General features: G+C 45.6%; 1 protein-coding gene across 5 annotated transcripts in view; it reads right to left on the minus strand.

Annotated features, from left to right (window-relative positions):
- The window catches only part of VIPR1 (vasoactive intestinal peptide receptor 1), a 175,516-nt gene that overhangs the window by 70,798 nt on the left and 85,303 nt on the right, over nucleotides 1-19,415 (minus strand). For all 5 annotated transcript variants that reach the window (XM_039526909.1, XM_039526908.1, XM_039526907.1 and 2 more), the window contains exon 3: nucleotides 11,083-11,190. In XM_039526909.1, the coding sequence (XP_039382843.1) occupies nucleotides 11,083-11,190 (108 nt within the window). The remainder of the gene's footprint in view (nucleotides 1-11,082; nucleotides 11,191-19,415) is intronic.

The raw sequence follows: 19,415 nt of genomic DNA on the forward strand, positions 1-19,415 counted from the left end.
GTAGCTATATGGGCGGGAGGAGCTCTCCCAGCAACACATCACTGTCTAAACAGGGGTTAAATGTCAGTACAACTATGCTGCTCAGGGGTGTGGATTCTTCACACCCCAGAGTGACGTGGTTATACCAAAGTCAGTGTGCAGTGTAGATCTTAGTATGTACAGTATTGGCTATGTCTACATTGGTGTAATTCCCAGCTCGGGTAGCCCTACCTGTGCTAGCTCTGATTGTGCCAGCGTGCTAAAAATAGAAGTCTCTCTGCGGCGCAAGTGGCGGGATGGGCTGTCCACCCTGTGTGTGTCCGGTCTGAGGGCCTAGGTACATTTCCTCAAGCTGGAAATGATAGCTCTAATTCCGGTGTAGCCAGACTCACTGCTGATTTCCTGTTTGAGAAACAGCATGAAGAAGTTTGTGGTTGGTGTCAGCGACTTTTGGATTACAGACATAAAGAAAGCTAGAATATTCTAGGGCAATGAAAGTGAGTAATGCTCTTTAATACAGGAATGTGACAAATGATATTTTTGTCCATCCTTTCCAAGCGCTAATGTCATGAAATAATGAAGCTCTACTGAATCTGTGAATGGCGTTAAGACCTTAGTGTCAGATGAGATAAACGCAGTGTGAGGCATTTTATGGTTTCCATCTTTTATCTGCCACAAGTCAGGATATGAGACACTGGAAGAAAACATTTCTTTATCAAGGAGGAAATTTCATGCACTAAATCTTTGCTTCCTAATATTTCCACTCTAACTATAAACACAGATGGCTCTGATTCTCCACTGCCCTGCACCTTGTGTTAGCATTCATATCGCTGCAAAGGGATTCCAGAACGGACATAAAATGCTACCAAGTTATTAATTTCCTCTCTGGCTTTCCTGTAGTGCGCGCGTCACTGTGCTGTGAGTGCTTCACAATCATCCACAACGAATTTAGCTTCACAGCACACCTGGACTCAGGAGATATGCATTCAATTCCTGACTCTGCTACAGGATTCCTTTGTGACCTTGGGCAAGTCATTTAATCTCTTCTTCAGTTAACCACCTGTAAAATGGGGATAATAGTGCTTCCTTTCTCCCACCCTTAGTCTGTCTTGTCTATTTAGACTGTATGCCTTTAATACCAGGGACTGTCACTTAATAAATGTATGTGCAACCTCCGGCCATAACTCATCATCTCAAATGAGGCCTGCAGGGGTTCCTGTAATGAAAATAATCAATAACAATGCAACCAGCAGACTCATTATTACTTTGTCTACAAGTCAAGATTTGAAGTCAGCTTTCCAGAACTGCTAGACCAGTGACTTAACCCACTTTCTCTTTTGGCTTCTTGTGCTTATCACTTGTCAGGTTAGCACCTCTGCTGGGGGCCAAATTTTATGTCCGATATAAAAGAGATTTTATTACATACAACAGACGCTTGTCTGTTTATACATCAGATAATTAATTAACTAGAGGCCCAGATTGTCTTGTGTAACAACGATTTTATTACATACGCTGATTTAATTTTCATGGCATAATTGTAATACTAGAGGGTTTTACTGAAAGCCATTTTGGGTCACTAATCTAGAGTAGTTCTCCCCAGAGGAGAGAAAAGATGAAGTATGATCTAGTGGTTAGGGTACTTCCTTGTTACTTGGGAAATGTGGGTCTGAGTGCCTGATCTGCCACAGACTTCCTGCTATAGCATGTCACATAGCTTCTCTGTTGCTCACTTCCTTATCTGTGATAATAACACTGCCCAACCTCACAGTGGTGTTGTGAGGATAAATACATGAAAGATTGTGAGGCACTTGGATATTAGAGTCATGGGGATCACAGAAGAACCAGAGATAGATAGTTGGTGAATGCCTACCGAATGAATATCAATACATTCATTTCCCTTCAGTAGAGAGAAGTTGTCCTAGTGATGCAATGACATTTATATTGCATCCAGGCAGAGCTGGATCCAGAAAAGTCCCGTTACCCCAAAACACAGACATATGAGTATGCATGTCCTTAAATTAGCATCCAACAGTGCAGTATCCCAGCATCTACTTGACCTTTCTTCCAAATCAATAGCTGGTGTCATCTTGAAATTATATCTATAGAAGTACAGATCTCTCTGACAATGTAAGTTCTTATACAGGAGCCCACCACCATGACATCTAAGTCCCCCGACAGTGGGAAAAAACAATCTTTGCAAATGGTTGCTGCAGTTACAGCATTCCTTGAACTATTTCTGTTTGGAAACAGTGGCCGACTTCTGCACACTGACATCAGTGCAGTCCGTAGAGAAACAGAGCAGAATTCAGAGTAGCAGAATCTGGCTCAGTGATTGTATGTCTATCACCCACCGGCCTCTAATCCATATAAACGACAGCTGCTAAGACGATCTGGCCTATGTGTTGCTCCAACCACATCGCCTCCTTTGAGCCCCTGCAGAGGCTCCCAAGTTTCATTGCATCAAGGTCACGTTTCTTCAAGGCCCATCGTCAACTCTACCTGTCCACTCTTGTCTCTGACTGCATCCTCCTCACACTTCCTCGGCTCCAGCAATGGTGCCAATCATAGCTGCTCATTTGTCAACTTTGTGCACCAACAACCCCCACCGTGCCTTCTTCCACACACCGGCCCTCACACAGGAATGCCCAACCTGGCAGGCCACTCCTCCTTCAAATCTCTCCTCTCTGCCACAGTGGCCTGGTCTAGACTAGTCTGTTATTTCGGGATTAGCCGAGTTAATTCGGAAAAAAAAAAAAAGATTCCGTCCACATGACCAAAGCGGCTTTTTCAATTTAAAGAGTTCTTTAAATCGATTTCTGTATTCCACCTCGGCAAGTGGAGTAGTGCTTAAATCGAGATTGCAATCCCAGGTTAAAGGTATTGTGGACGCAATTCAATGTTATTGGCCTCCGGGAGCTATCCCAGAATGCTCCCTTGTGACTGCTCTGGACGACACTCTCAACTCTGATGCACTAGCCAGGTGGGCAGGAAAAGCCCTGGGAACGTTTGAATTTCATTTCCTGTTTGGTCTCCATCAGCACAGGTGACCATCAGCACAGTCCACCATCACAGGTGACCATGCAGAGTCCACCATCACAGGAGATCACGCAGTCCCGGATTTGCAGACAAGCTCCAGCATGGTTCTAACGGGAGGTACTGGATCTCATCGCATGTTGGAGAGATGAGTCTGTTACGGCAGAACTATGTTCCAAAAAAAGGAATGCAAATACATATGCTAAAGTCTCCAGGGCATGACAGAAAGAGGCTACTCCCGGGACACAGAGCAGTGTCGTACAAAAATCAAGGAGCTCAGGCAAGCGTACCAAAAAGCCAGGGAGGCAAACGGGTGCTCTGGGTCACAGCCCCATATACTCCGCTTCTACTGTGAGCTCCATGCAATTGTGGGGGGGGATGCCACCACTACCCCACCACTGTCTGTGGACACCTGCAAGGGGGGAGTTGGATGGAGCGAGGAGGAAGAGTCATTGGAGGAAGAGGAGGAGGAGGAGAGTGTACAGGTGGCAAGTGGGGAATCCGTTTCCCCCCCTAGCCAGGAACCATGCTTAATGCTGGAGCCAATAGTCTCCCCCCACTCCCAATGTGGGCTCCCGGACCATGACCCTGGAGAAGGTACTTCTGGTGAGTGAGAGCCTGATTGGAGCCATGTGGTGGGGGGTGGGGTGGGGAACCCAGCTGCACTGGGCTGTTCGCGTATAGTTTAAAGGGCTCATCCCTGCTCAGAGCCTCATCAGAGCTACACGGTGGGTGCGGTGGGCAGGGGGGGTTGGGTGTTGTGTGAAATGATCATCCCGCAGGCTCTCCTTTATGGCACCACCAGGCATTGCTTGCTGTGAGAAAGGGGGCCCAGCAGTCTGAAAATACTGAAATGAATGTAGAAGAAGCAGAACCCCACGTGCCCCTAGGCTGCCTGCAAGCTGAATTCTGTTGCCCGGCTGTGTGTGATGGCTCACTCACACACAAGTGTCCCCTTTGTTCTCTGAAATGTATCTTTTAAAATACTCTCCCCTCTTCTCCTCCCGCAGGTGCAAATGTTTCAACGCAGCCCCTATCTAGTCCATCCCAGAGGCTGGTCCAGATTAGAAGGCTGAAAAAATGAACTCGGGAAGACATGTTCGCCGAGCTCATGCAGTCCTCCCGCACTGATAGGGCCCAGCTGAATGCATGGAGGCAAACAGTTGCGGAGTCCCGTAAAGCATTACAGGAACAGGAAGAGAGGAGGGAGATGCGCGATGAGAGCAGGCAGGATGCTATGGTCAAGCTCATGGGGGAGCAAACTGACATGCTCTGCTGTATGGTGGATCTAATGCGGGACAGGCAGCAAGACCACAGACTGCCACTGCAGCCCCTGTATAACCACCCTCCCTCCTCCCCAAGTTCCAGAGCCTCCTCACCCAGACGCCCAAGAACACGAGGGGGGAGGCTACAGGGACCCACACACTCAACCCCAGAGGATCGCCCAAGCAGCAGAAAGCTGGCATATGCGAACTTTTGATTTGGTTTCTAGACTTGTCCTTCCCTCCTCCTCCACCTCCCTAACCCCCCCATCCCCCGGTCCACCTTCGGGTTTCTCTCAATGTGTTGTGTAACTAATAATAAAGAACAGTTTTTAAACAATTTAGACTTTATTTCCTTTCATATATATAGGGGGCAGGTAACTTCAAGAGAAACAAACACAACTGTCACACCGTACCCTGGCCAGTCATGAAACTGGCTTTCAAAGCTTCTCTGATGCGCAACGCGCCCTGCTGCACTCTCTAATCTCCCTGTTGTCTGGCTGTGCGAAATTGGCTGCCAGGCGAGTGGCCTCAATCTCCCACCCCGCCATAAAAGTCTCCCCCTTACTCTCACAGATATTGTGGAGCACACAAGCAGCAGCAATTACAATTGGAAGATTGGTTGTGCTGAGATCTAACCGAGTCAGTAAATTGGGCCAGTGCCCTTTCAAACGTCCAAAAGCACATTCTACCACCATTCTGCACTTGCTCAGCCTATAGCTGAACTGCTCCTTACAACTCTCCAGGGTTCCTGTGTATGGCTTCATGACCCATGGTATGAAGGGGTAGGCTGGGTCCCCGAGATAACTATAGGTGTTTCCACATCCCCAACAGTAATTTTCTGGCCTGGGAAGTAAGTCCCTTCCTGCAGCTCTTCAAACAGACCAGAGTTCCTGAAGATGCGAGCATGATTCACCTTTCCCGGCCATCCCACGTTGATGTCGGTGAAATGTCCCTTGTGCTCCACCAGTGCTTGCAGCACCATGGAAAAGTACCCCTTGGGGTTTATGTACTGGCCGCCCCGGTGTGCTGGGGCCAAGATAGGGATATGGGGTCCGTCTATTGCCCCACCGCAGTTAGGGAACCCCAGCGCATTAAAGCCATACACAATGGTCTGCACATTTCCCAGAGTCACTACCCTTGATAGCAGCTGGTCAGTGATTGCATTGGCTACTTGCAGCACTGCAGCCCCCCACAGTAGATTTGTCCACTCCAAACTGATTCCCCACACTGTCGGGCGTTGCAAGCTTCCACCGTGCTATGGCCACTCGCTTCTCAACGGTGAGGGCTGCTCTCATTCTGGTGCCTTTGTGCTTCAGAGCAGGAGACAGCAAGTCACAAAGTTCCATGAAAGTGACATAAGAAAGTTTCGCAGCCATTCGGAATCATCCCAGACCTGCAACACTATGCGGTCCCACCAGTCTGTGCTTGTTTCCCGGGCCCAGAATCGGCATTCCACGGCAGGAACCAGGCCCAATGCTACCATGATCTCCCAACCACCACATGCCATGCTTCTAGGAACATCTGAGTCCATGTCCTCATCAGTATAGTAACTGAGCTGTCGTCGTTTCCTCGCCTGGTTTTGAAGGTACTGCACATAGTGCTGGATAATACGTGAGGTATTTACAATGGTCAAAACTGCAGCGGAGATCTGAGCGGGGTCCATGATTGCCACGCTATGGCGCCTGCACGGGTAATCCTGGAAAAAGGGCGGGAAATGAGCTGTTCGGTTCAAGATGGACAATAAAAGGCGGTAAATGGTTGTCTTCTGCTTTTACAGAGTTGGGAAACTCGTTAGAGCTGCAAGAGCAGGAGAGCAGAGTTTGCGATGGAAATGTGAGCAGAGTTTGCGGCGGAAGCTGTGCGGCTCTGTTCATGATAGCCGAAAAACGGCAGGGACTTGTTGCCTTCTGTAGCTTCTATGGGAGCCCAGGACAGACAACATGGAAAAAGTGGCAGAAGCTTCATGGTAGCCAAAAAAACAGGGCCGCCCAGAGGATTCAGGGGGCCCCGGGCAAAGCAATTTCGGGGGCCCCGTCTATAAAAAAAATTGCAATACTATATTATGGTGGGGGCCCCTGCGGGGCCCAGTGCAAATTACCCCACTTGCTCCCCCCCTCACCACAGGTGGCCCTGGGAAAAATAAACCTTCCGCATCTCGGCACAAACCCAGTTTTGAGAAAACAACTTTACAAGGTATCACTGGTTCTCAGCATCAGCTAGTGCTAAAAGGCACTAAAGCTCATTAAAAGGGTTGGACAAATATTTTCTGTCAAAACTTTTTTTGGATCGAAAACTAGGGGGTTTTAAAAAGCAGGAAAAAAAAACACGGACAATGTCTGCTTTCCTTCAAAATTTGTTGTGCTTTTTTTAATTGAAAATCTGAAATTAGTCTGCCAAAACCTGAATATCGTTTGGAGTTTCAGAAGTGCGGGGCCAAATATTTTCTGCTTGCTGTGTTTGATTGTTTAAAGAAACAATAAAAAAATTCTGCTTAAAAAAAATCCAAAACTTTTGAACCACCTCAGCTTGTGACCAAACACCTGAGCCCCTCTAGTCAGAGATTTTTCCAGGTTTCTGATACTCTGCTGGCTTCCTTGTCTTGTATCTGTCTCCATAACTTTGGGTTCATTTAGGTTAGAACATAAGAACAGCCATACTGGGTCAAACCAAAGTTCCATCTAGCCCAGTATCCTGTCTACCGACAATGGCCAATGCCAAGTGCCCCAGAGAGAGTGAACCTAACATGTAATGATCAAGTGATCTCTCTCCTGCCATCCATCTCCACCCTCTGACAAACAGAGGCTAGGGACACCATTCCTTACCCATCCTGGCTAACAGCCATTAATGGACTTAACCTCCATGCAATTATCTGTTTCCTAGAGGGCTCCTCCATGGTCTCACAACAAACTGAGACAGTTGTGGGGTTTGTCCTTAGTATAGCTTATGTACATACTCCACGAACTGAGCATTTGAGCTTGTTCCAGAATCTGGGATGAGCCTATGTTTGTGAAAACTGAAATGCTCAAAATAGCATATGCATGTGAATGGACACAGGGTGCTAACATTAAATAAACCCAGGGGTTCTCAAACTTTGGGGTCAAGACCCCTCAGGGGGTCACGAGGTTATTACTGGGGGTTGTGAGCTGTCAGCCTCCACCCCCATCCCTGCTTTGCCTCCAGCATTTATAATAGTGTTAAATATAATATATTAAAAAGTGTTTTCAATGTATAAGGGGGGGGGTCACACTCAGAGGTTTGCTATGTGAAAGGAGTCACCAGTATAAAAGTTTGAGAACCACTGAATTAACCCCTCTGAAGCCTCAGGGATTGCAGGTGGGGGTCTCCCTTGGTAGGGTTGGGAAGGATATTGCTCTTCTCATGTGATCCCTCCCCCAATGGCTAATTTTAAATGAAGCTCCCCTCCCCTGACATGAATCTCCCTATGGCACTGAAATTACATATAGACTATAATTTGGCATTTGAGAAGTGAAAGGGATGGTAGCCCTAATGGAAAAGCTCACAGCTTGGCTCTTCTGCAAGCCTCAAACTGCTGAATGAGCTTTAGGGTAGGGAAGACTGTGCCTCCCAAACAGCCTGGCCCTGCCCCCTATCCGACCCCCACCCACTTCCTGCCCCCCAACTGCCCCCCCTCAGAATCCCTGACCCTTCCTGCTCCTTGTCCCCTCACTGTCCCCCAGAGACCCCACCCATGCTCCCTGTCCCGACTGCCCTGACTCCCCCTGCTGAGTCCTGACAGACCCCCAGAACGCCCACAATCCAACCCCCCCAGTCCCGGTCCCCTGGCCGCCCCCCTCAACCTCTGCTCCCTCCCTGTGCCCTGACTGTCCCCGGGACTTCCTGACCCTTAGTCAACCCCCCCTGGCCCTGGCCCCGGCCTCACCCGGAGCCTCAGTGCATCCAGCAGCTTCCCTCGACAGCTGCAGCGTGGCTCCAGCGTGGCTCCAGAGCTCCGCCCTGCTCAGAGCCGCGTGGTGAGGGGGCGGGGCTGCGAGCTCCGGGCCAAGCGGAGGGAGCTGAGCTCAGCCTGGAGCTCGCAGCCCCGCACCCTTATCATGCGGCTCTGAGCGGGGCGGAGCTCAGGGGCCCTGCCAGAGCCATCCTGCAGCTCCTGCAGTTCAGGGACGCTCCTGGATGTGCTGAGGCTCCGGGCGAGGAGTGGAGCCGGGGTGGGAGCCTCAGCCGTTCTCTTGGGGGCCCCTGCGGAGCCCGGGGCCTGGGGCAAATTGCCCCACTTGCCCCCCTTCTGGGCGGCCCTGCAAAAAAAGGCGGGAAATGGTTAGATGAAAGAGTAGATAGAAAGACGAGAGGACATGCGAGGTGGATTCATAGTACCAGGAGACAGGTGGTCCACCGTGCTGCACCGTCTGCTGGTAGTATGGCATCTGCCGTAGCTTTCACGGAGGGAGGAGCAAGTAACGGTACGCACCCCGAAACACCCGTGAGAATGTTTTTGCCTCATCATGCACTGGGAGCTTAACCCACAATTCCAATGGGCGTCAGATACTGCGGGAACTGAGCTACCACAGTGCACCACTCCGACATTCACTGCTAGCCTCGGTACTGTAGACGCACTCCGCCGAATTCGCGCGCTTTAGTGGGGACATACAACAACGAATGTATAAAATCGCTTCTGAAAATTTGAATAAAATAAGTTTGAATTACTTTCGTATTGTAGATGTACCCAGTGTCTCTGAGAAATCAGGCTGTTAACTGCCTGAGGGGCAGCTGGGACAGCTGGCACTTACTTCATTTGTTTACAATGATTGGGGAGAGGGGGGATTGCAAGTATGTATCCAACTTGTGTGTATTTGAAGGTACGCATCCCCTCTAGTCCATTATTGAACTTTTGTGTCAGGGCTTTGTCACAGGATGGGCTCCTATACACTGGATTCCTCTTTGCAGGTAGCCCTCATGCTTGCTTATGTATGTTCACCACAGTGTACTTTATTTATCATGTCTTATGAAGCTTCAGGTCCCATCACCGTAAGGCTTTCCATAAGCTTCAACGTACCCGCTAGGCACAGGGTAGGGAGGTAAAGGGGAAGGGAGGTCTCACTTCCCTGAGATTCTGGTCTTCTTTGCCCTTCCTTCCAGCCTCTCTGTCTTCCAATTAACAATCCCCAACTGATGAGCTGAATACGTTTGTTAACCACAAAAAAAGAATAGGAGAAAGTGGCACCTTAGAGACTAACAAATTTATTTGAGCATAAATTTGTTAGTCTCTAAGGTGCCACAAGTACTCCAGTTCTTTTTGCAGATACAGACTAACACGGCTGCTACTCTGAAGCTTGTTAATCATCACCCAGACCTAATCTATTATCTTCCTATTTGGCCCAGGTGGGCATGCATACAAAGTACACACTGGTGAGCCAGCCGTAAGCTACTCCCACTCTGTCACAGGCTGGTTCAAAATTTTCCAGAGAAAGGGCTTTTCAATGGGAAGCTGGGTTTTCAATTAAACATAAGTTTCATGAAAGGCATCTGCTTTCTGTGGAGAATTAAGATTTTAGTAAAAAACCCAAATGCTTAAAGCCCAAATATTTCTTTCAAAACTAGAAATATTTTGATTTGAATATGCTGCTGAAGTGTCTTCTGGAAGTTGTAATTCAACTGTCTCATGTCCCCCATCTCTTCTCTGGGCCAGGCTCCTTGGCTGGACCACATCTCCCATGATGCATTATTGCCAAGGACTCACATGATACATTGCCTCCCCCTCCATGAGAGAAGATTGTGGAGCATCATGGGAGATGAAGTCTGATCAGGGACCCTGGTCTTAAGAGGATAATGGGAGCATGAGGTACCCAAGCTACAACTCTCATGAAGTACTACAGCAACGTTTCTGAATTGAGGTTGTTCAGTTTTTTGATGGAATTTTTTGGTCTTCAAATTTTCACTTAACCCCCCTGCCCCACCCCCCACCCCCAAACAAACCAACCAACCAAAACAAAACAAAAAAACCCTCAACATTTTTTGTGGAAAATTTAGAAAGAAACTATTTTTGTTTCCATTTTTGTCAAAATTTTCCAAGGGGGGGAATTTTTTTTTTTCTACTTTGTATGCAACTTCTTAGAGTGGGATTTTCAAAGTGAACAGCATTGGCCCAACTCTGTTCTCATTGAAGTCACTGGCTAAACTTCCATTGACTTCAGTGGGAGCAGAGTTAGGCCAACGTTCAGCGATAATCCCAACCATGGAGCAAAAGGTGCAGGGACTCTGTCTTCGTATGTTTTATATAGGACCTAGCAAAATGAGGCACCAACTGTGACTGGTGTCTCTTGTCACTACTGTAATGTAAAGAAACAATGGAAAATAATAACTGTGAATCCATGTCAGTAGGCTGGGGATTTGGGCATACCAGTGAGGAGATAGATACAAGGGTGTAGTCAAGTAGGTTCGTTACTCAACTACTTACCTACTTCTAAATGATAAAGCATCATAGAGTTTAAAGGCCAGAAGGGACCAGGAGGTCACCTAGCCTGACCTCCTGTGTGTCCTTGGCTATTAAACTCCACCCAGTTACCAATAACCTTTCCTAGATTAGAGCATTACAGCCCTCAACTGGCTACAGTGTCTCATTTTCAGACAGGCTGAGCACCCACAACTCCAGCTGAAGTCAATGGGGAGTAGCGCATGTCCATTCCCTCTGAATAGTCATCACGGAGTGTTTCAACTTTAATTTTCACACAATAGCATGATCACCATTCACCAGAAGGAAGGCGGAGTGAATCAAGTCAGAAAACACCAAGTGACATTTATAGTAAACAAAATGTCTAGTTTCACTTACCCAGAGAACTGGAGAAGAAGATAAAATATGTGGGGCATGGTATCACCACAACTTCTCCCACTGCTGCTGAGGGCCAGCAGGTTATGTTGTCCCACATCCTTCCACAACCTACAGAAAGAGAAGAGAAAGAGAATCATATTACAACAGTCAGAGACTGCTCTGTCTGCGCTGTATGAAAAGTACGCAGAGAAACCCTGTGCAGGGCATGATTCATGGCTACCTTGCGAACAACCAGCTCTATCCAGTTTTCCAACTCTCTCAATCAAATCCCAAACCTGGATCAGAGGATTACAGAAGTTAGAGCTGGAAAAGACTGTTTAGATCCCTGAGACTACCCCCATGTTAGTGTACTATATACTGCTCTAAATGGAGGTTGGCTCACAATACTACACTTGATCTTAGATGCAAACCAAAAAGGGATTTTAAAAATATGTGCCAAAGACCCAGAATGAGGGATTTAACTCTGACAAATGGAGAGGAAAGAGTGAAATAATTTGGGATTATTTTCTTTAAACACGCAGTTTTTAATAACCTCAGTTTCAAGATACAGCATGTGTGGTATCAAACATTTTCTGGAACTGAGAGGGAGACACAGGCCACATCTGCATAGGACTGAGCCAAATCTGGGTTAATAGTGAGTGATGCATTTTATAGATGGAAACACTAGAGATTCTCAGATTAAATCTCTTGCTCCCCCTCCAAATTATAGTACCTGATCTGAACACACCAACCTGTGCACAAGATGCGACTGCTTCTGTTCCTTTCTAACTCCCCCATTCCTCATGCCACTGAAACTGTCACTCACACAGGTGCAAAATTATGGTTGATGCCGTGGATGCATTGGGTGGAAGGAGTAAATTATACCCCAGCAGATTTTTTTAAACCCCCAAAACAGAGTCATGCAAGACACTCCATGAAGTCCATTTAGGACTTCGCTATTGCTACTGCAGTTTCATCGAAACTGAAATGTTTTGTGGGAATAAGTCGATTTCAACAAAATTTTGATAGACTTTCATTTCAATATGGAAATGAATTTATCACATCAAAATAAAACAACACAATTTGTTTTGACATAGATTATATTAAAATATTGTTTTTAGTATGTTATATACTGTTTATTATACCATTTAATTTATAGATGTTATATTTAATTTTTAATATAAATATCAAAACTAAATTAAAGTAAATGTTTTGACACTATTGAAAGAAGATATCTCGAATATCCTGAACTGAACTTCTTTGGAATTTTTGTTTCCCTGGAAATTTCAAAATGTTCACATTTTGTTCTGATTTTGAATGAAAAAATATATTACAATTCCATACAGAATGCAAATACTACTACTACTAGATAGATAGATAGATAGATACTGCAGCCATTTCCCTCTAGCAATTCTGTTAAAGAGTCACCCATGATGTGGCATAGAACAATTCCCCAAAGACTAGGAAAAGGCTGTGGTTAAGTCCAATGTCCCAGAGGCTGGAACTGGATGTAAAGAAAAAAAGCGCTTAGTAAAACATGTTTCCAATAGTAAAAGGAACTCAGAAAACCACTGTCCAGGCATATTTCTTCAGTAAATATTATTGATGTGAAACAGGCCAAACGTTTTCACTCATGCTACCCAAGAGCCTAACTCCACAATCGATTTGCCAAGACTGCATCAACGCCTTTGATACCTCAGATCAATAAGGAGAGAGCAAACAACAATGCTTTGAACAACCAGAAAGCCGAAAAGCAACCTCAACTCCCTTTGGAAGTTATAATCAAAGCTTTATCTTTGTTTTTACTGGGGTAAATGGAAATTTTCGAAGGCAGCTTTGAAGTGAGATTATTGGAGATAGTCTCAGTTATTTTCTTTACAATCTTCTTCTTGTAACCTCCGCTTTTAGATTCATTAAAATATAATTTTCCAACTTTTAACATTAGCTACGAATCTCAGTTCTCAGAGGCTCATATTTAATTCCCATGAAGTTGTGACCAGTAGGGCCAAAGATAAAGACATCAGGATTCTACCCATGGAAAATAGATGGTTTCACAACAGGATCACTCAACATCTAGAACTCTGGTCTTATCAACCTAGGTACTTACAATGTATTCACAACCACAGGACATATTATCTGAAACTCTGGACCAGGGGTCGGCAACCTTTCAGAGGTGCTGTGCCAAGTCTTCATTTATTCACTCTAATTTAAGGTTTCGCGTGCCAGTAATACATTTTAACATTTTTAGAAGGTCTCTCTCTAAGTCTACAAATATATAACTAAACTATTGTTGTATGTAAAGTAAATAAGGTTTTTTAAATGTTTAAGAAGCTTCAGTTAAAATTAAATTAAAATGCAGAGCCCCATGGACCTGTGGCCAGGACTCGGGCAGTGTGAGTGCCACTGAAAATCAGCTCGCGTGCTGCCTTTGTCACGCATGCCATAGGTTGCCTACCCCTGCTCTGGACCAAGATGGAATAAAATATAAAATACAAGATGACAGTACTGGATGGCTTCCTAAAGGAGAACATTTTTGTTCTGAGCGTAATTTAAATGTCTACATCTAATACTTACATTACAGTTCATTTGTTCTTGTTTGAAATGCAAGGCATAGACAGAACTGATGCCTACATCCTTCAGTAAACAGATTTAGAGCTATACAGAGACAAGATATAGCTATAATGGATATCCATCTGATAGCTTGCATCATCACACATCTGACCACCTCACTTGTACTCTGTCCACAAACCCATCTCCCTTGGGACTGCTTCTGTCATTCCAAACCTCTGAGCAGCTTCTAATGCACATTAAGCTTTTGTAAAACAAATCCAATGGCTGGAGTTGAAGCTAGACAAATTCAGACTAGAAATAAGGTGCACACTTTTAACAGTTAAGGAAGCTTACCTAGAGTTGTGGTGGATTCTCCACCACTGGACATTTTAAAATCAAGACTAGATGTTTTTCGAAAAAAGATATGCTCTAGTTCAAATAGGAATTAATACAGGGAAGTCCTATGGCCTATGCGGTACATGAGGTCAGACTAGATGATCACAATGGTCTCTTCTGGCCATATAATTTATGTAAACAGCCTGTCAGAAAAAAATGTTTCCTTCTTTCCCCAAGAAAGAATTTTGCCCAAGAATACAGTGATCTGAGGACTGCAGCATTTTGTTCAGTTCTGCACCAGTGACAGTTCATAAGCTGTCAGGGCTAGGAACTGGTGCTAAGACCCTTTGGAAAGATTTCTGATCTCTCCTATGGGATACACAGCACAGGGCTTTTATCCGGCGAGATCTTGAAGATGCTGGACTGCAGATCCATAACATTGTTATGCATGGAAAAGTTGTTTTAGGCAATTTCTAGAGGTTTTAAAATCTCTTCTCTCTTCCTCCAAAGTCTGTCCAGGTGGACTTGTGATAATATTTGCCCCAAAGCCCACTAAAGTCAATGGGGAGACACCTTTTGACTTCAATGAGCTCTGGATCAGGCCATTTGGGAGCCAATATATACAAAGAGGTGACGGAACCTTCTTATTTTCATTACTCTACTTATGTGTTAATCAAATGTTGCTAAACAAGGTTTACCACTAAAATTGTTGGCTTTTTTTCCTGCCACACACGTGGCACCAGGGGCGGCTCTAAGTATTTTGCCACCCCAAGTACGACAGGCAGGCTGCCTTCGGCAGCTTGCCTGCGAGAGGTCCCCGGACCCGCGAATTCGGCGGCAGCCTGCAGGAGGTCCGCCGAAGTCGCTGGACCAGCTGACCCTCTGCAGGCAAGCCGCCGAAGGCAACCTGCCTGCCGCCCTCACGGCGACCAGCAGAGCGCCCCCTGTGGCTTGCTGCCCCAGGCACGCGCTTGGCGTGCTGGTGCCTGGAGCCGCCCCTGTGTGGCACATACACAATTCATGCTGGGGAGATGCAAAGGTTTTATCAGCAGTTGCCAGAGGTTATTTGCATCAGTCAGCCATGGCTTCACCTTTCATGAATAACGTGACCCTATTAAATTCGTGCTGACAAAACTCTTTCATAGCTTGAAGGTCAAATGAAACCACTACAATCATCTTGTCTGACCCCGGGCAAAACAGTGGTCAGGGAATTTCATCTAGTGATTCCTGTAGGGGAGGGAAACATTCCTTCCGACTATGTAAATGCACACTATAAATACATCAGACAGATAAGCACCAAGGAGGGAGAGGAGTTATTTAAGTTAAGGGCCAATTTTGGCACAAGAACAAATGGATAAAAACTGGCCATCGATAAGTTTAGGTTTGAAACTAGATAAAGGTTTCTAACCATCAGAGTGAAATTCTGGAACAGCCTTCCAACGGGAGTAGCGGGGGCAGAAAATCGAACTTGTTTTAAGACTGATCTTGATAAATGTATGGAGGGGTTGGAATGATGAAGTTGCCTACAATGGCAAATGGCCCATCCATGACCGCTATTACCAAATATCGCCAACAGTTGGAGATGAGACACAAGATGGGCAGGGCTCTGAGTTGCTAGAGACCATTCTTTCCAAGGTGTCTGGCTGGTGGGTCTTGCCTATATGCTCAGGGTTTAACAGAACGCCATATTTGGGATTGGAAAGGAATTTTCCTCCAGGTCACACTGGCAGAGACCCCGGGGGTTTTTCACTTCCCTCTGCAACGTGAGGCATGGGTCACTTGCTGGTTTGAACTAGAGTAAATGGTGGATTCTCTGTAACCTGAAGTCTTGAAAGATTTGAGAACTTCAGTAACTCAGCCAGAGGTTATGGGCCTATTACAGGAGTGGATGGGGTGAGATTCTGTGGCCTGCAGCATGCAGGAGGTCAGACTAGATGATCATGATGGTCCCTTCTGGCTTTAAAGTTTATGAGTCCCGATCACTTGTGGTTGAAAACTAGGGCATAACTTGCAGAAAGACATCAACTGTTGACACAGGGCCTAGCACAATGGGGTCTTGTTCCATGACTGGAGCTCCTAGGTGCTACGGTAAAACAAATAAGTAATAATTTAAATGCTCCATGAGATGGAGAATTTACCACATCCCCATATAATCTGTTCCAATGATTAACTACTCTGGCCTATACCAGTGACGTGACACTACCCTCACTGTTAAAAAGTTGCATCTTATTTAAAATGTTCGAACGCCAACTTGCAACCATTGGATCTTGTTATGCCTTTGTCCATTGTGCCTTTGCTTCTAAGGCCTGGTCTACTCTGTGGGTGGGGTGGGGTGTCAATCTAAGATACACAACTTCAGCTATGAGAATAGCAAAATTCAAATCCTTCACTTCCATTTTCACTATATGTATGTATAAACATCTTCTGTCTGTGTGTTCCATTCTATGCATCCGAAGAAGTGAGCTGTAGCCCATGAAAGCTTATGCTGAAATAAATTTGCTAGTCTCTAAGGTGCCACAAGTACTCCTGTTCTATTTTCACTATTGTTTCCAGTGTCCCTGGATGCAGCGTAAAGGCTAGTGGCTGCCGACCTCCCCTGCCCTGCCTTCGTCTTATCATTCTTTTGATCTCATCGGCACCAACTCTGATGCAAAGTAAATACATCAGTCCAGAAGTTTGCATTTCAACTCTGCTTGGTCTCACATTCCCTTCGTGTGCTTTCGCCTGTCGCGTTGGCTTGCATCACCCTGGTGCTACAGGCAATAGAGGGATGCGGCAGGGAAAGTGATCTGCCACAGGAAAACAAGAAAGCCATTAGAGTATGTAAGGTACCAGCTACTACAGTGCTTTGCTTCCACTAATAATTAGCTCTTCGCAGCATGAAGATGCTAATTATTTCTTCTTCCAAGCCACCTCTGACATCCACATTCTGTGGGAAATTAACTCAGCCACTTAGATCAAGCAGAAAGGATTCCCAGACTGATCTTAATTATAGGATGCTTTCTTAGACAGTGCATTATCATGCTTCCCCTCAATTTAGCCAGACACTGATTTTTTCCACTGTGTGTGTAAGCAACACTTGCAAATCAAAACCATTTTTTATTAGTATCTCTGCAACAGCTTTCATCAGAAGTTCCCAAGACACTTTACAAACACTGCAAAGGAAAAGAAAGAGAAGACTTTTGCTTCTTTATAATGCATAAAGATAGCTTGATTTTATTTTTCACCTGAGTAATATCAAGAACTTCACATTTTCTCTTCCCTGTTTTTTACTCTAATGGTGGTCTCTGTGCAAGACCAGAGAACTGAAGCGGGAGAGTTGCAGGTCCCTTCATAGAGAGGGTGTTGACTCTTTAACAAAGAGATCTTTTCTCCCAACTGTCTTTCAGGCATTTGAGTTAAATATGTATTAAGAGAAAGAAACAAAGCCAGATAGCTGTAAACAGTTTAGTGCCCCACGCCCATCCTGTTTTCAGTGGATACTTTTTACACATTAGGATTCCATGAGTTTCCCTATCATCAATAGAGTCTTCCAAGAAAAGCAGGGTAGACAAGACCTGAACTGCTAAGAAACAAGTGGAGAAATCAACTGTCTTTCACACTCTCTCTTTATACATCAGAGCAAAGATAAAAAAAATGGTATTTTCCCCACCATTGCAGGTCATTTTTAATGAATTAAGCTTTAAACCATTCTTGCAAGGTCAGTGTTTGCACCTAATTTAGAAATGGGTGAATTGAAGCAAAGAGATGTCGAAGCTAAAAGCAAAGATTTGGGGAAAAAAAAAAGTTACCCAAAGTTAGGTGCCTCAACTCTCACCCAATCACCTTCCCGGGTCATTTTCAAAAGCTCTGAGCATCTACCAACCAGCTCCCATTAACCTCGCTGGGAGTCACGGTCTGAAAATCAGGCAGTTTATCCAGATTTCCAACATTAGGTTCTTATGTCTGAAAAATCTAGCGTATGCCAAACGGGCACGACAAGTTAATGGTGGAGCTCTGAACAGAACTTGGGAGTCCTGGCTCCCCACAGAATGAATAGCCGAACTCTCCACTGAAAGCTCAGCTGACTTGCTCTTCTGTATCAACAATGCAAGTTACTGCCTCTTAGCAATGCAGGGCGGAGTTAGACTCATAGACTTTAAAGCAGAAGGACCATCATGATCATCTAGTCTGACCTCCTGCATATTGCAGGCCACAGAACCTCGCCCACCTACTCCTATAACAGACCCCTAATCTCTGGCTGAGTTACTGAAGTCCTCAAATCATGGTTTAAAGACTTCAAGTTACAGAGAATCCACCATTTACACTAGTTTAAACCTGCAAGTGACCTGTGCCACATGCTGCAGAGGAAGGAGACACCCCCACCCCAGAGTTCCTGTCAATCTGAGCCAGGGGAAAATTCCTTCCCAAACCCAAATATGGCGATCAGTTACACCCTGAGCATGTGGGCCAGCTGGACACCTGGGAAAGAATTGTTGTGCGCCATGGCGTAATGGCAAAGCCAGCCTGGCATAGAGGTGCAGTGCCTTGCTCCGGAGAGCGTTAGCAATGGCATTATTGAGAGTAGGGCTGATTTTTCAATGTCTGACTTGTTCCTATTCTAAGGACACACACAACACTTCTGAGCCAGGCTTTCTAGTGCACACGAAAAGGGGTCAGAGTGGTAGCCGTGTTAGTGTGTATCAGCAAAAACAACGAGGAGTCCTTCTGGCACCTTAGAGGCTAACAAATGTATCTGGGCATAAGCTTTCGTGGGCTAAAACCCAATTCATCAGATGCATGGAGTGAAAATTACAGCTGCAGGCATTATTATACTGACACATGGAGACCCCCCCCTTACCAAGTGGGGGGGGGGGTCAGTGCTAAGGAGCCAATTCATTTAAGGTGGAAGTGGGCTATTCTCAACAGTTGACAAGATTATACTGGCTTCATTAGCACTACAAAAGTGATTTTTCCTCCCTTGGTATTCAGCACTACAAAAGTGATTTTTCCTCCCTTGGTATTCACTTCTTCTTGTCAACCCTTGAGAATAGCCCACTTCCATCTTAATTGAATTGGCTCATTAGCACTGACCCTGCACTTGGTAAGACAACTCCCATATTTTCATGTGCTGGGTATTTATACCTGCGTCTGTATTTTCCACTCCATGCATCTGATGAGGTGGGTTTTAGCCCACGAAAGCTTATGCTCAAATACATTTGTTAGTCTCTAAGGTGCCACAAGGACTCCTCGGTGTTTTTACCAAAAGGGGTGATTGCAGGCACACTTCTAAATTCTCACAGGGGCTGCGCAAACAACGGGCCAAGCAAAGGACTGTGGAGGAAAAAATCAAGTTGCTTTGATCTTGATGGTTTCTTTATATAGATGCGCCACCCAAACCAACCAACCGAATTTGAAATACGTGCTTACAGCAGGTATGGTCTCTGTGTTAGGTACAAAGGAGCTGTCACACTGAATCAGAGCACAGA

This window comes from Mauremys reevesii, linkage group 2 (genome assembly GCF_016161935.1).
Source record: "Mauremys reevesii isolate NIE-2019 linkage group 2, ASM1616193v1, whole genome shotgun sequence".
NCBI classification, from domain to species: Eukaryota; Metazoa; Chordata; order Testudines; family Geoemydidae; genus Mauremys; species Mauremys reevesii.